Below are 15,445 nucleotides of genomic sequence, written 5' to 3'. Positions count from 1 at the left end.
ATCTCAACTACAATAACTTTTTTAATCAGAACAGACCATTCAATTGTATAGTGTAATGGAGATGGGAAGGCAGCACAGCCCCATTTGATTAATACAAAAAGATTGGATTCCTGGTTGTGATTTTAAGAACATGCTGTTTTTCTTCACATATCTGATGCTTGACATACTCACAAACAAGCAATAACCTTGACATACAAGAGATTATTCACACATCCAACAAGAAATGCAGCTAAATTAAAGTACATTTTTATTTTTGATTTTAGAAAAAGAACTGATTAATGCCATAGATGTGAAATTACACAACATGGTAACAATTCAAATTAGAATACAAATATGACTCAAATATAAACACTATCAGAAAGTTAGTCACATTTTAACAACACTGTTAAAAACTGAAACAGTTCATCATTAAAAAAAGCATCAGAACACAATAAACTAGAACATCCCAGTTAACCAAGTCATCCAGGGTAAGGATTCTGCTAATAATCATATACTGTTGCAGTTCTTGATATTTGTATTTCACTTGAGAATGGTGAATGGAGTCAGACACAGAACTGTGTGAATTCCCAGACAAACACTGATGTCTAACTGCTGTGCCTGACAAAGATCTGCTCTGATCAGCTGCTTCACACTCCTGTCACTCAGCAGACTGAATGGGCTGAATTGGGGTGTAAAATGGGGTGTTTCACAAGCTAGCCTAACTGAAGCTCTTCTCACCTGTGTGAATGCGCTCGTGATATTTAAGGCAATTTGAATTACGGAAACTCTTCCCACACTGGGTGCAGCTATACGGTTTCTCTCCTGTGTGAATGCGCTGGTGAGATTTAAGGCTGCCTGCCTGACGGAAGAACTTCCCACATTTGGAGCAGCTGTGGGGTTTCTCCCCCGTGTGTATCCGCTGGTGAGAATTAAGGCCTGCTGCATGGGTGAAGCTCTTTCCACACTGGGAGCAGATGTAGGGTCTCTCCCCTGTGTGAATGCGCTGGTGATCTTTAAGATATGTTGCCCTACTGAAACATTTCCCACACAGTGTGCAGCTATAGGGTTTCTCCCCCGTGTGAATGAGCTGGTGATGATTAAGGCTTGTTCTCTGACTGAAGCACTTCCCACACTGGGAGCAGAAGTAGGGTTTCTCCCCTGTGTGAATGCGCTGGTGATTTTTAAGGCTGTCTCTACGATGGAAGCTCTTTTCACACTGGGAGCAGTTGTATGGTTTCTCAACTTTGTGAATGCCCTGGTGAGAACGAAGGTGATCTGCCCGAGTGAAGCTCTTCCCACACTGGGTGCAGCTGTACGGTTTCTCCCCTGTGTGAATAAGCTGATGAATATTAAGTGTTGATGATTGAGTGAAGCTCTTCCCACACTGGGAGCTGCTGTAATTCTTCTCCCCCGTGTGAATGCACTGGTGATGATTAAGGCTTGCTCTCTGACTGAAGCCCTTTCCACACTGGGAGCAGCTGTATGGTTTCTCCCCTGTGTGAATGCGCTGGTGATTTTTAAGGCTGTCTGTACGATGGAAGCTCTTTTCACACTGGGAGCAGTTGTATGGTTTCTCAACTGTGTGAATGCCCTGGTGAGAACGAAGGTGATCTGCCCGAGTGAAGCACTTCCCACACTGGGTGCAGCTGTACGGTTTCTCCCCTGTGTGAATACGCTGGTGAATATTAAGTGTTGATGATTGGGTGAAGCTCTTCCCACAATGGGAGCAGCTGTACGGTTTCTCTCCTGTGTGAGTGCGCTGGTGAATTGCCAGATTTCTTAAATGATTAAAGCACTTCCCACACAGGCTGCAGCAGTGCACTCTTTTCCCTTTAGGAATGCATTTGTGTTTTTTTAAGTTTCCAAAGTTCCTATACATTTTCTCACACTGGGGGCAGCGATGGCAGCCCTGATGTTTCCCAGTTGTTTTTGAATGGGGAGAGTCAGAGCTGGAGGGTCCAGGATGCTGTCTGCCCTGTGAAGACGGGCTCTCACCCCTCACTGTACTGTCACTGCCTCCACTGAGCCCCGTCCTCAAGGCAAAAGAGTCAGAGTCACACAGTCCATCTACAGGAAGCTGCGGCTCCAGTTTACATAGGTCTCCTGTAATATTCTCTCTTCCAAGATCACAGGGTTCATCTTTCACAACCGTATGCATTTCCCACTCCAGTTCATTGTCCTCTGTCTTAATGTGAACAGACGCAAAACTGGGCTCACACTGTGTACTGGTAGAGTCTGGCTCAGCACCAGCTGCACTGGGTCCACACTCAGACCCCAGTGCCCCGAGTCCCTGTGTTAAACCCACAGTCTGTGGCTCCACCATGTGGCCAGACTCCAGTCCACTGAGCTCCATTTCACCGTGTCTGCTCCCGTGCTGCTCAGACAGACTCTTGTTGTCTTCAGTAGCTCTGGGCTCTGTGTCCTGCCTCAGACTGGAGCCCCACTCCTGCTCACAGGGCTGCTGCTCAGTGGGAGACCTTTTCCCAGAGTCAGGGAGAGCACTGGCCTCTACAGCTCCTGGGGGAGGAGAAGACAGGAGAGCAGATCAGAATAGGGGCATCCCAGCAATTAATCACAGAAAATAAGTCACTGACATTTTACACATTCACTTGCAAATTACATAAATAAAACCCCAATAGAGCTCTTAATAAATCATGCATAACAGATACAGTACGTATTCATTTAGAAAATAAAACCCGGAGATCCTGTGACCATCCTATGCCGATGGCTGCTTACTAGTGGAGCTCCTAAAAACCCTTCGCCTTTTAAAGTAATTTGAACAACTCCTTTACTATTTTGATTTTTATATATTACCTTATCTTAAGTATATACAGTTTTTTTTACCATGGCTACTTCACGCAAGGCATCCATTGTCTCTCCAATCAACACTGTAGGGAAAGCGCTTAAAGAAGTCACCCCGATCCCCGATGATTGGGAATCCCGCCTTGCTGACATTACAGTGGCCTTCAAGTGAACAGTCCAGAAAGCAACCAACGCTGATACTGCTGCTGTTTAGAGTTTTCTTAAGCAAGAGGTAACTGATATGGCTTCCACTTTTAACAACCTCACAACAAAGTATGACACCACCAAAGTAGATGTCCGTCAGCAAAAAGCTGTTCTTAAATCAATGCAATCCTCGCATTGACACAATGACCTTGTGATTTTCTAAAAAAAAAGATTTTGCAATATATGTAATACAGTGAGTTCATTATGATTATTGCAATGAGGTTCCCTTTCAAGTTGAATGGGAAGAGTCTTCTGAACTGTCAATCAGTAAAAGCTTGTACCAAAGCTGCCCAATAGGGGCAGGAGGGAGGTGAGTTTAGCAGCACAAGCATGGTCAGTGCCACGGCTGCAGGCAAAGCGGCAGGCAATGAGGAGCAGGGCAGAGAGGTACACAGACATCGATATGACAATTCAGTGTGCTCTGTAGAACTCTTCTACAGTTTACAGTGTGTGTGATGTGTAGCACGGACACCATTATATATGTTGCTACACAATTTTGAAAGTGCATTTGTTTGTTGCACCTTTGTGGCTGCAACATTATCAAATTAGTTTTCATTTTTTAGAAGCAAACTTACGTAATAGAATTTTTAACCAATCAAACTTGTGAGAAGTCATGCGACTATCAGCTTCTCCACAAGAAAATATGAATAAGTATTGTACGAACTTCTAATATTGATATTGGACTTATCCAAATGAATTATGTTTAGCTTGTACAGGGCCTGTGTGCATCTGCCTTTCTGTCTGTGTCTTGAGCAGCAGAGCGCAGCTGCAGTGTGTTTTATTCAGAACTGCTCTCTCTTACCTGGATTCTTGCCGGGCGGTATACACTCAAAAAGGACAACTTTGGTCAAATAAACTAACGTACCCCACTGTCCAGAATAGGGACACGGGAAACTGACTATGAATTATACAAAAAGGTTTGAGTGACTGGGTTGGCACTCCGGGGGGCAATCATATGTCATTAGGGGCCAGTGGCCCTGTGGCCCACCCCCTGGCTCTTCCTGTACATACTGGTCTGAAGACAAGGCTGTTTGTGTTGCATATGCAGGAGTCGGGCAAGTCAAGCTGTTTGTAATTCGTACTGTGCTGGGTTGTGGTTAATGTAGTGCTGGGGTGTGCAGCGCTCATTGCACCTGCATGGCAGGGTTGATAATGGTATTTTTAAAAATCTGCAATTTGTAATTTTCTTAGTAACAACCCAGTTAACACACAACATTGCCACAACGTTGTATAATGTTGTGGCAATGCTGTGTGTTAGCAGGGAATAGGAAGAAATTGAATGTCATTTTTATCACAGTCTAGGCTTGGGGAGGTTTGAAGTCATGGTGCTGCAGTGCTGTATTGGTAGAGCAGTGTGTAAAACAGGGCTTAAACACACCGTAAATATCTTCCAGCCCAGTGTGTGGTCTCGGGTTAAGAAGCAGGTGAATACAAACGTTGTGTAAAAGGAGAAAAAAAATATATAATGTCCACAAGATACATTCAATGAGACGGTAGTTATTAAATCGATTAAATACTTACGACTATATTCTATATAACTACTTAAAACTTTACCCCTTTGAACTTTTGCATAGCTGTGAAGTTTTCAAAACACCAATTTGTCACTTTAAACAAATGTGAAACCCGATTGCACAGCAATCAGAGCCCATTTCAGATTTAGATTGATCCATAACAATGTATTAAAGATAAAGGTTTACTGTTTTCCTACAGATAAGCACCTACTAGAACTTGTCAGCTATAATTTCAAATCTGGTTGAGTTTTACATGAAACAATTTGAAAACGTAATATCAAATAATTCAGTTATATTGTATTAAATACAAATATAACTAGATCCTAAATGATACTCGCTGCAAACAACATATAACTCGTAGATTTCTGGGGGCACAGACTTTACTTGTAGCTCATGATTATTAGTATAAAATCGCTGAGGTTCCCCTACTGCAGTGTGTGTAAGTGAACGGAGGACGGGAACCCAGTGTATGGAGCAAACATGCAGACTGTACGCTCGACAGTCGACTTTAGTATTCATTATTCTGACAATAGGATTTCCATACTTTTCCCAAACTTAAATTTCATTTTCCATACTTTTCCAGATCTGGAAATTAGTCTTTTTAATATCCATACTTTTCCAGACCTGCGCAAGAACCTTGTAAAAATCCTCAGGCAAAGACAGGGTTCATGCAGCTTTTCAAAAGTCAAATTCAAGCACTTTTCAAGTACTTTCAAGGTGCATGGTCAAAGATTTTCCAGCACCTCACAGCCTTGGTAAACTAAACCAAAATGCACTTTTCTGCACTGAACTAAGCACATGAAATCATAATTTCACCACACTATTAGATGTTATTATGCTGTAACACCAAACATGTTTCACGAGAGTCCTTCATGTACACTTGGCATTGTGATTAAATCAATAGAAATCAAACTTGCAGTCAGTAAAAATTAGTGACACCAGTACACAGTAACTTCAATTTGAATTAAAGCTTTAGTGACAATTGTTTTAAACATGCAAAACATAAACAGCTACATCAATACTCTTCTGTATTGAACTTCCATGTACATTCAACGAGCAAATGTAAAATAGTTCTACGAGTCAATCCATATATATTCAGTATGCTCACTTACTGTCAAAACAACCAAGTGTAAGTTCCTGTAACCTTAACCTAGTAAACGGTGACGGTCTTTATGTTATGGAATCTCCCTCAGATATAAATACTTTGCATTAGTATCTGCTGGACTCTGCTTTTTTTTTTTATGGAATTACACATTATAATAATTGAAAACGAATACTAAACCATCAACATGTCCTATTTATTTATTTATATTTATTTATTTATATTTAAAAAATAAAAAAAGCAGAGACCAGCAGATACTAATGCAAAGTATTTATATCTGAGGGAGATTCCACTCATGGTCCGTCGGGCCGACGTTGGTGCTATCTGGGCAGTTTACACATTTAATTCATCTTTTTAAATAACTGGGTGTAGGCATTGGAAAATACTAATTTCAGAAATACTCTCTCCAGATCCCGCATTCCCATATGACCAGGAAAAGCTAAAACATAGCAATACCATTGAAAAGGCGTAAAGGTTTTTTAAGGTTGTTCTAATATATTTGTACAAGATCAAGAATGGGTTGTAAAAGCACGCAGGGTTACAGGACAAGGACGTTTTGATCATATGGCCTGATGTCGTCTTCAACATCGGTCCAACAACTAATGATCAGTCGGGCCGACGTTGGCCCAACGCTGCGGTGCTATTTGGGGTTGTGCCATTTCAGGTTATTCACTGGACTTAAACTGCTTAAATTTTAATAAAATTGGGAAAATGGGGGTGTTCCAAAACTGTTGACCATAGTGTATATGAAGAAAAAAAATAAAATGCACTGTTTGTTTTGGTGCTGAACCTGCATTCATCAGGTCACTTGCAGGTTGAAAGTTGTTTTACCCACAAAAAATCCATCTATTCACAAACATTGTAATTGTGTTGTTTTAATGTCATGTCTGTCAAATATATGTGAATCCAGATACACTAACAAACTGCATTGTGATCAGCTTTTTTAAAGTGCATATTCCTGACCTGACGTGTTCCTGTTTTTTTTTTTTTTTAATTTTTATTAAATAAGTTATACATCATAGCAAATAGGGCGCATGATGTACAGTTTGAAGAAGAGATGGAATTCACAGAATCCCAATAATGTGCAAAACAATTGAAGAGTAAAATTAGTTTCACTAAGGGGCAGTTCAACATACAGAGGACTATTTTATTACCGTTGGGGTAAAACTGCCCCATATGTATTGTAGGGGAGACCGGGGAGTGTTGGAACACACATGAGAAGTGGCATGTCTCTGTTAGCAATACTGTGAATTTTACAACCATAAAACTGATTTCCACTTCTCCGTGAAGTGTTTGTACCTTAACACACACCTCTCCGAAAGTGTACAACTAAATGTTGATCTATTGTCTACTATATTTTATTTATATATAAAAGACCAATTTAATAACTTAACATAGCCAAATTACACAAGTATATAGGAAAATATACAGTAAACACAAAATACAAGTCTTGCATCCTAGATTGTAATAGCTAATAAGTGCAGACAAGATGTGAAGGGGAAAATCAAAATAAACAACACGAGTACTAGCAATGAAAAAGCAAGAAGTATGATGAAAACGTTATACAAGTGCAATTTTACACGACAGCTGAGCCACGCAGGGGAATAAACTACTATTACACTAATAGTCTCCATGGCACGTCAGTATGACACTGTATCGATCTCCCTCCCTATCACGTTACATCACTGTGTCGCTGAGCGGACTGTCTGTCTGAGGAAATGCGCAGCAGCGCACCTCACTGCGCAGGCGCGCCGAGATCCTCTCACAGCGCTTTTAATATGAAACGAGCGGATGCGCATTTTCAGCCCTGATGAGAAGCCGCACAGATGCGTCACAGAATAAGATCCAGCCCATCGCGTCTGCGCATCGCGTCTCTTTAACCAGCGGACATGAACACAATGAACAAGTTACCTAGGGCAGCTCCCGGGGTCTCTCCTCCTCCGTGTCCGCCGCTTCTCAAACTCCGCTTCGCCGCCCGCAGCTCCCGCAGCCTCCAGCGCAGCCTCTCGGTCTCTCGCCGCCTTCGGCTCATCTCCTCTCGGTGCTCCGCCAGCGTCTCTGCCAGCGCCTTCCGCGCCGCACACTGAGCGGCTCTCATCAGCTCGGCCAGAGCCGAGGACAGGCGCTGTGTGAAGCGCTGGGACAGAGACATGCTGCTCGGGCTGCTGGGCGGACGCGGATGAAGCGCTCGGTCGCGCAGTGCGGACTCTCTCTGTATTACGAGCCTCAGAGGCGCTGTTAGCGCTTTTCCACCGACAAGGACTCGGTGCCTAATTTGCAACCATTTTCTGCTTTTCCGCCGCAGAAGACCCGTCTCTCGGCCGCACGGAGCCGCTTTTTCTGGCACCAAAAACTTGCTGGTCTGGAACCTAAGAACAGTGACGTCAGGGCCGGGGCGGGTGAAGTCGTCTCCACAGAAAGTGATTGGCTGGAGTTCAGCCGCCATGTTTAAAATGCCCGCAGAGACGAGCAGTCAGGAGAGATTTGATTAAAAATGAGCGAACAGCAGCAAACAGCGGCCTGTCAGAGACACTACAGTAACAATATGGGCTCACAGGTCAATAACTAGTTAGTTATTGGCAAATGGCAGCAATGAAAGACGACTGAGCGCAGCTTCCGTGACAGGAAAGCCGTGTTACAGCGAGATTATGATGATGAGAGTTAATGCGACGATACAGATTGAACAGAAATGTTGTTTGTTAATGATCTGGTCACTAACTGATCCGGTGTGACGCCGAATCCGGCGCCTCTACGAGTCACGTGTCCCGGGTTGGTTTGCGCATGATTCATAATGTGAATAAATTCATTTTCTTAGCACAGGGCGAATTACACAAAACATGCATATGTATCTGTTAGCAGATGTTCTTATCCAGGGCGACATTCAAAACACAAGTGCATCGCTGCATGTCTGGCAACAGGGACAATGCAACAGTGATTTGGGATCATCATCCCAGACTTCATCAATAAGCACAGCTTCCCATCAAACCATTAACATCACCTGAGATCTCCGACAGGTTATTGATCTGCCACGACTGCGCCGCAAACACCCCCAAAACAGCCGCATCCATAATCAATAGGCTGGCCTATAGTCATTGTGTTTAAACAAGAATAAAAGTACAAATACGCCACAAAATGAATGGAAATGAATCCACTCATACAAAGCATATTCATAATGAACTGTGTGCGCGGTGACGAATGCGTGTATTTTATTCAATACAGTAAGTGTTTGAAATAGCGAATCGGTGTAAATCCCTTATTGCATCAATAGAAATCAATACAAATAAAAGTCTGAGTTATCTTAGCATATTCGTATAGTTGTATTTTCGTTTCTGCTTGTCTACATGTGATCTTGCGTTTTTAGTTTTGCTTTTTACAGAGTTTGATTGTGATGTATAATAGGGTTTAAAGTCACAGTCCTCGGTGCTGATTATTATTCTGTGTTTCTCTTCTACTCCGCGCTGGGGAACGCCCACATCAGTGACGTCAGCGTTCGGTTCCAAAACCGGTGGAAAAGCGCGCCGGTTCACTAAAGAGCAGCTGCTCCGGCTCCAGCACCGGGTCACCATTCATACATCCATTTTCGGAACCGTTATCCGTGTGGGTCGCGGGGACGCCGGAACCGAACAAATTCAGTTCAGTTTAACAAATTGTAGAAAATGTGTATACATTTTTCTTCTTCTTCTTCTTGTTAGTATTAAAATTAATTATTAATATTATTTACGCTATGTGTATTTTCAATTAAAACACACAAAAAGTTTCTGAAAGCCCAGAATAAGTTATTGTTCAGTTTTCGACGTCTTTGTACATCTTTTCAGTGTTCTGGCATTCTGGGTTTTACCCAGTCCCTTTAAAAACATGTTGTAAGAATCTCAATAAATGGTGTGTGCAGACAGTAAAAATACAGATACATGAAAATAATTGAATAAAGCGTTAATAACTTTTATTATCTACAAATCATGTTTGTGTTGTCGGGAAAGCACTAGTATTAATTTCTCATTTTAAACCTGTACATATGAGACGGACTTCAACTAAACACTGGCCCTGGACTTTAACCCAGGCCGTCCCACCACAACCAGAGGGGTATTCCAGAAAGCGGGATTAGCAAGTAATCGAGATCTATAGAGCCAGAATTTGAGGAAATCCTGAACTTGCTGTTCCACAAACTGAGATTAAAGTAATTCTATATCAGTAACGATGACAACTCATCCTCTGAAGCTAACCTGCTATCTGGCAGGATAACTTGAGCTAAGCCTGACCAAGCACATATAAACATGGGTTGTCAACCAATCAGTCCCTTGGACGTCATGGCCTGTCCGTTTGAAGAAAATCCAATTGACATAGGTGCGTGCATTGTTCGACTTGTTAGACCTGGAATAGAAGTCCTGTCTCATTCAGAGCTATATCTTTATGAGCGGTATCGTTTTTCTGTGCAGGCAATTGTTTATCTCAGCAATCTACTGAAGCCACACATTTCCAATGTCACACAACGTGGATTTGCATTCACCCCGATACAGACACTTTGCATTGCTCTTAGATATTTTGACAATGGAAGCTTTCTGTACTATATTGTGATGCAGAACACGTCAGAAAAGCCACGGTATGCAGGGCCATTAGAAGAGTGTGTGTTGCATTAAAGCGTTTTTTGCACATTTTGTTGTGTTCCCTGGCCACAAATCCCCGGAGTTCTACAGAATTGCAGGTTTTGTACAGTTGCCTATGATCCATGTAGGGGGGCATGAATTTCCACAGTAAATTTTGTCATAAATGATGAAACTCAATGCGTTCCTCAGGATTTCCAAATTGGGTCCATTGATGGAACCCATATTCCCATTAAAGATCCCCCTGGACCCAGTGAGGCTGATTTTGTGAATAGGAAATCCTTTCACAGCATTAATGTGCAGATACCAATTGATTCCTTTGTATGTTAACCCTGTCAAAGTTACACCTTGATTTCAAAATGTCATTTCACTCACAGCTTTTTCCTCCTCTGGTTAGATCATCTGTGACGCACAGCAGCTGATCACAAATGTGGAAGCCAAGTGGCCTGGGTCTGTGCATGATTCTCGTATTTTCTGAGAGTCCACATTGTACCAGAGATTTCAGCAAGGTATATCTTGACAGTGACACATTGCTAATTTGAAACCAAGCAGTAGGTTTTCAGTCCTACTTCTTGGACTGATATATGCAAAGTATTCTGCAACAGAATCAACCATATAGGCAGACAACAGTAAAATGTATACAAATTGTGCAACCTATGGTAATTGTGGTCTTTCACAATATAGGGCACTTTAATTGATATCTGCTTGGGGATAGGGGGTACCCCTGCCTGCCCTTTCTAATGACCTGATATCCTGACCCTGCTCCTGGAACCCAGATGCTCTTCAACACAGCCCATGCGCCAGGGTGGAGATGACACTGAGCATCAGGGTCACACCAGAGAGGGCATGAGATATTACTATTGCATGTGTGGTCCTCCATAACATTGCAGTAATAAGGAGAGAGAGGTCCCCCCTGTTGCTCCATTGGCCCTTGATGATGACCCCACTGGCCACATCCAGGACCACATAGATGGCAGGGCTGTGTGAGACACTATTGCCAACAATCATTTTCAAGTGTAACCTTAATATAAAACATTCTGTTCATCCCCCCCACACACACACACAAATAAGTCTGTGCTGCATGATGCTGTGTGACAAAGACAAATTGAGACTGTCAAGTTGGCACTTTTATTTGTTGTTGATTTGCTGCAAATAAAAAAACAAGGCATCATCAATTGAATGTCACATTATTTCATACCATTGTAGAACATGGTCCAGGGTTCCCACCTTTAACTGGTGCTCCAGTAAAGTGATCTCCAACTCAGCCTTTCATATCTTCAATTTGATATGCTCCATCTGGAGTTTCGATTGTTCGATTTCCACTTCCAGATGGCGCTTAAATAACTCTTTGACATCCACCTGAAAGGGGATACAAAACATCATTTTACAGCTTTCACTAAAGGCTATAAACATGGAAGGTTATTTTACTTGAGTCAGTTTTAAATTACATGGGCTACAAGCATACACATTAAATGCTTACTTTACTAACATCTCTTGAGATGGAAGGCTCAGCAGAGGCAGAAGTTGCAGTGCTGGGAGGGACCATGTCCTGCTAAAGTACATGGAGGATATGGTGTTAGTATGTGGCCAAATCATTTCAGACTCAATGTTAAAGAATAGTACCTCTAGAGGCCTCTCAGAACATGCAGATATTATGTCCACAACAAGGTTTTAAGTGTACACCTGCCATCCACATCTTACACAACTCAGTTTCATATACTGCAGAAATGACTTACAGGACTTTCAATGGGACGTGGCTCCAGCAGATTAATGGTGCTGTCAGTCACTACAGGAAGATCATGATGAATATGAAGACGAGGATGAGCAATTGCTAATAAATGTGATCAGCTTACCCTTTACATAGGCAATTGTGTCACTGGGGGCAGATGGCTCAGATGAGCTACCCCCAGCAATGCCATCCATTATTGGCCTGCCTCTATTATGATCCAGATCCAACTCCTCTGCAGTGGTAAAGGCTGGTGGTGGGGGCCCTCCTGCTGTCCTCTCTGCTCCACTTTTGTCCTGTTTTCCTGTTGAAATTCTACACAAAAAATGTGTTAATAGTCCCATGGCACATTTTGTGTTGTTTTGTACACAATATGTGTGGGGTACTGTCTTTCTTCTAACACAATCAAAGTGTGTTATTTATTTTAACCCACAATCCTCTGCGAAATGTGTCTCAACCAACCGCATCCAAACGCCCTTCGCTGGAGAACAGCGCTGAGAGTTTGTATTTTCTACAAAACCTGTTCTGTGGCCACGAAATGACGAGAGTCTGTTCTGTTTGACTTTATTGTACAATTGTAACAAAAGTAATTGATTATCATATTAGTACGGAAGAGCCCTGGGGCCAAGTGAAACGAAATTTAAACTTGTAATCTCTAAAGCTCAGGTTTACATCATGAATTCTTGTTTTGTTTTTTCTTGAGCATGGCCCAGGGCCATTATATTAGATACAGTGTTTAGACGATATATATATATATATATATATATATATATATATATATATATATATATATATATACACTCACCTAAAGGATTATTAGGAACACCATACTAATACTGTGTTTGACCCCCTTTCGCCTTCAGAACTGCCTTAATTCTACGTGGCATTGATTCAACAAGGTGCTGAAAGCATTCTTTAGAAATGTTGGCCCATATTGATAGGATAGCATCTTGCAGTTGATGGAGATTTGTGGGATGCACATCCAGGGCACGAAGCTCCCGTTCCACCACATCCCAAAGATGCTCTATTGGGTTGAGATCTGGAGACTGTGGGGGCCAGTTTAGTACAGTGAACTCATTGTCATGTTCAAGAAACCAATTTGAAATGATTCGACCTTTGTGACATGGTGCATTATTCTGCTGGAAGTAGCCATCAGAGGATGGGTACATGGTGGTCATAAAGGGATGGACATGGTCAGAAACAATGCTCAGGTAGGCCGTGGCATTTAAACGATGCCCAATTGGCACTAAGGGGCCTAAAGTGTGCCAAGAAAACATCCCCCACACCATTACACCACCACCAGCAGCCTGCACAGTGGTAACAAGGCATGATGGATCCATGTTCTCATTCTGTTTACGCCAAATTCTGACTCTACCATCTGAATGTCTCAACAGAAATCGAGACTCATCAGACCAGGCAACATTTTTCCAGTCTTCAACTGTCCAATTTTGGTGAGCTTGTGCAAATTGTAGCCTCTTTTTCCTATTTGTAGTGGAGATGAGTGGTACCCGGTGGGGTCTTCTGCTGTTGTAGCCCATCCGCCTCAAGGTTGTACGTGTTGTAGCTTCACAAATGCTTTGCTGCATACCTCGAGTGGTTATTTCAGTCAAAGTTGCTCTTCTATCAGCTTGAATCAGTCGGCCCATTCTCCTCTGACCTCTAGCATCAACAAGGCATTTTCGCCCACAGGACTGCCGCATACTGGATGTTTTTCCCTTTTCACACCATTCTTTGTAAACCCTAGAAATGGTTGTGCGTGAAAATCCCAGTAACTGAGCAGATTGTGAAATACTCAGACCGGCCCGTCTGGCACCAACAACCATGCCACGCTCAAAATTGCTTAAATCACCTTTCTTTCCCATTCAGACATTCAGTTTGGAGTTCAGGAGATTGTCTTGACCAGGACCACACCCCTAAATGCATTGAAGCAACTGCCATGTGATTGGTTGGTTAGATAATTGCATTAATGAGAAATTGAACAGGTGTTCCTAATAATCCTTTAGGTGAGTGTATATGTACAGTACTATGCAAAAGTTTTAGGCAGGTGTGAAAAAATTCTACAAAGTAAGAATGCTTTCAAAAATAGACATGTTAATAGTTTATATTTATCAATTAACATAATGCAAAGTGAGTGAACAGAAGAAAAATCTACATCAAATAAATATTTGGTGTGACCACCCTTTGCCTTCAAAACAGCATCAATTCTAGAATTCCAATTGCTGCTCCACTCAGTCCGCAGTGCTTTTGGTTTCACATTGCAACTTTACAATCGCACTCGGTTCTCTGCAGAAAAACATTGTTCAATACGGACAATATAGGTGATGTACGAGCTGTGCTTTTCATATGAGTTATTTGGTGCTACCATACATTCCTGGTGTCATTCTACAAAAAATCCTCCACCAGTTGATTATGAACAAGTTTAATTGTTCATTCAACAAACAAATTCAGATATTATCATTTTCTAGTTACCTCCCCTTTTTGTGGAAAAGCTACCAATCTTTTTTTTTTTTGGTGGCTTTATATTTAATTGCATGCCATGGTGCAAGAAGTAGGGTTCCTGCTGCACCCCCACATGTCAAGAGAGGGTGAGATGTCGATGCAGCATTATTGGATTTTGTTGGTTTCCCGATCATTTCAGTTCATGAATGAGCCTGTGCTGGCATTGAGTTTTTCAACCAATTAGCACGAGCAGTATGCAAGGGTGACCATTTATAGTTTCTTTCAACCCATCACTGCTTGCATCAGCACCAAGGCGCACTGCGAGAGATTACTGTGCCTTAGCTTTCGCCAACTGTGATGTCTGATGGCAGACCTTCAAAATAAACTTTTAATTATAAAATGCCACATTTTAAAACATAAAAAAGATTGTAGCAGTAACTGAGAGAAAGGGGTCCGACACACAGGCATAGCCCTCCAAGAAAACGGTTTGAACACTCATGTGTACACTATGGTGTTGTTTATTCAGTGGATAGAGGGACAGAAGGGTGTTTTTAGTGGATGAAGGCACAGGTTGTAGCTTGGAGGCTTCGATCTATTAAACAATGAGGAGAGTGCAACACAAACTGTAACGAGTTATAAGACTCCCTGAGCGAAGGGAACAAGGAATGCAGAGATTGAGAGAGAGGATGGGATGACATCATAGCTGAAGCCGAGACAGCAGGCCGGATAGGCCAGGCTCAGTTTAGTGTCTGTGTAGCTAGAATAAATACAACTCTCCTTTAAGGTCATATAGGGGTCAAATTACCAAGAACAATGTGATAAGGATGGGGGCACCTCACTGACATCATGGGGTTGCCAGAGGGAGAAATCTCCTGTTTGATAGTGTGTGTCTTCCTGACTGTTATTCTACTGAAATCTGCCCCTGAGTGTTCCTTATCTGCCTATCTACTGAGGGAGAAAATGTCTCATCTTATCATCTACATAAAGTGATTTCTGTACTTTTCTTTGTGTCAACAAAACACATTCCCCACTGTGCTCTGAAAGGATGTGCAACCGGGGCTTATTTTAAGAAGACCGATATAAA

General features: G+C 42.2%; 1 protein-coding gene across 1 annotated transcript; it reads right to left on the bottom strand.

Annotated features, from left to right (window-relative positions):
- Window positions 1-224: 224 nt before the first annotated feature.
- LOC136768527 (zinc finger protein 431) lies at window positions 225-7,951 on the bottom strand. The gene is made up of 2 exons (XM_066722778.1): window positions 7,510-7,951; window positions 225-2,496 (listed from the first exon to the last, which is right to left on the bottom strand). The coding sequence occupies exons 1-2, from the start codon at window positions 7,748-7,750 to the stop codon at window positions 698-700; spliced, it is 2,040 nt and encodes a 679-aa protein (XP_066578875.1). The 5' UTR covers window positions 7,751-7,951; the 3' UTR covers window positions 225-697.
- Window positions 7,952-15,445: the final 7,494 nt, after the last annotated feature.

The sequence above is a fragment of the Amia ocellicauda genome, chromosome 14 (genome assembly GCF_036373705.1).
Source record: "Amia ocellicauda isolate fAmiCal2 chromosome 14, fAmiCal2.hap1, whole genome shotgun sequence".
In the NCBI taxonomy this organism is placed as follows: Eukaryota; Metazoa; Chordata; class Actinopteri; order Amiiformes; family Amiidae; genus Amia; species Amia ocellicauda.
This window is presented reverse-complemented; position numbering and strand designations above follow the sequence as displayed.

Excerpts from the sequence above, each read along its gene's own strand:
- LOC136768527 (XM_066722778.1), bottom strand. The coding sequence starts at position 7,750 with ATGTCTCTGTCCCAGCGCTTCACACAGCGCCTGTCCTCGGCTCTGGCC. Across the intron at positions 2,497-7,509 it reads GACCCCGGGAGCTGCCCTAG|GAGCTGTAGAGGCCAGTGCT; the intron begins GTAACTTGTTCA and ends CTCCTCCCCCAG.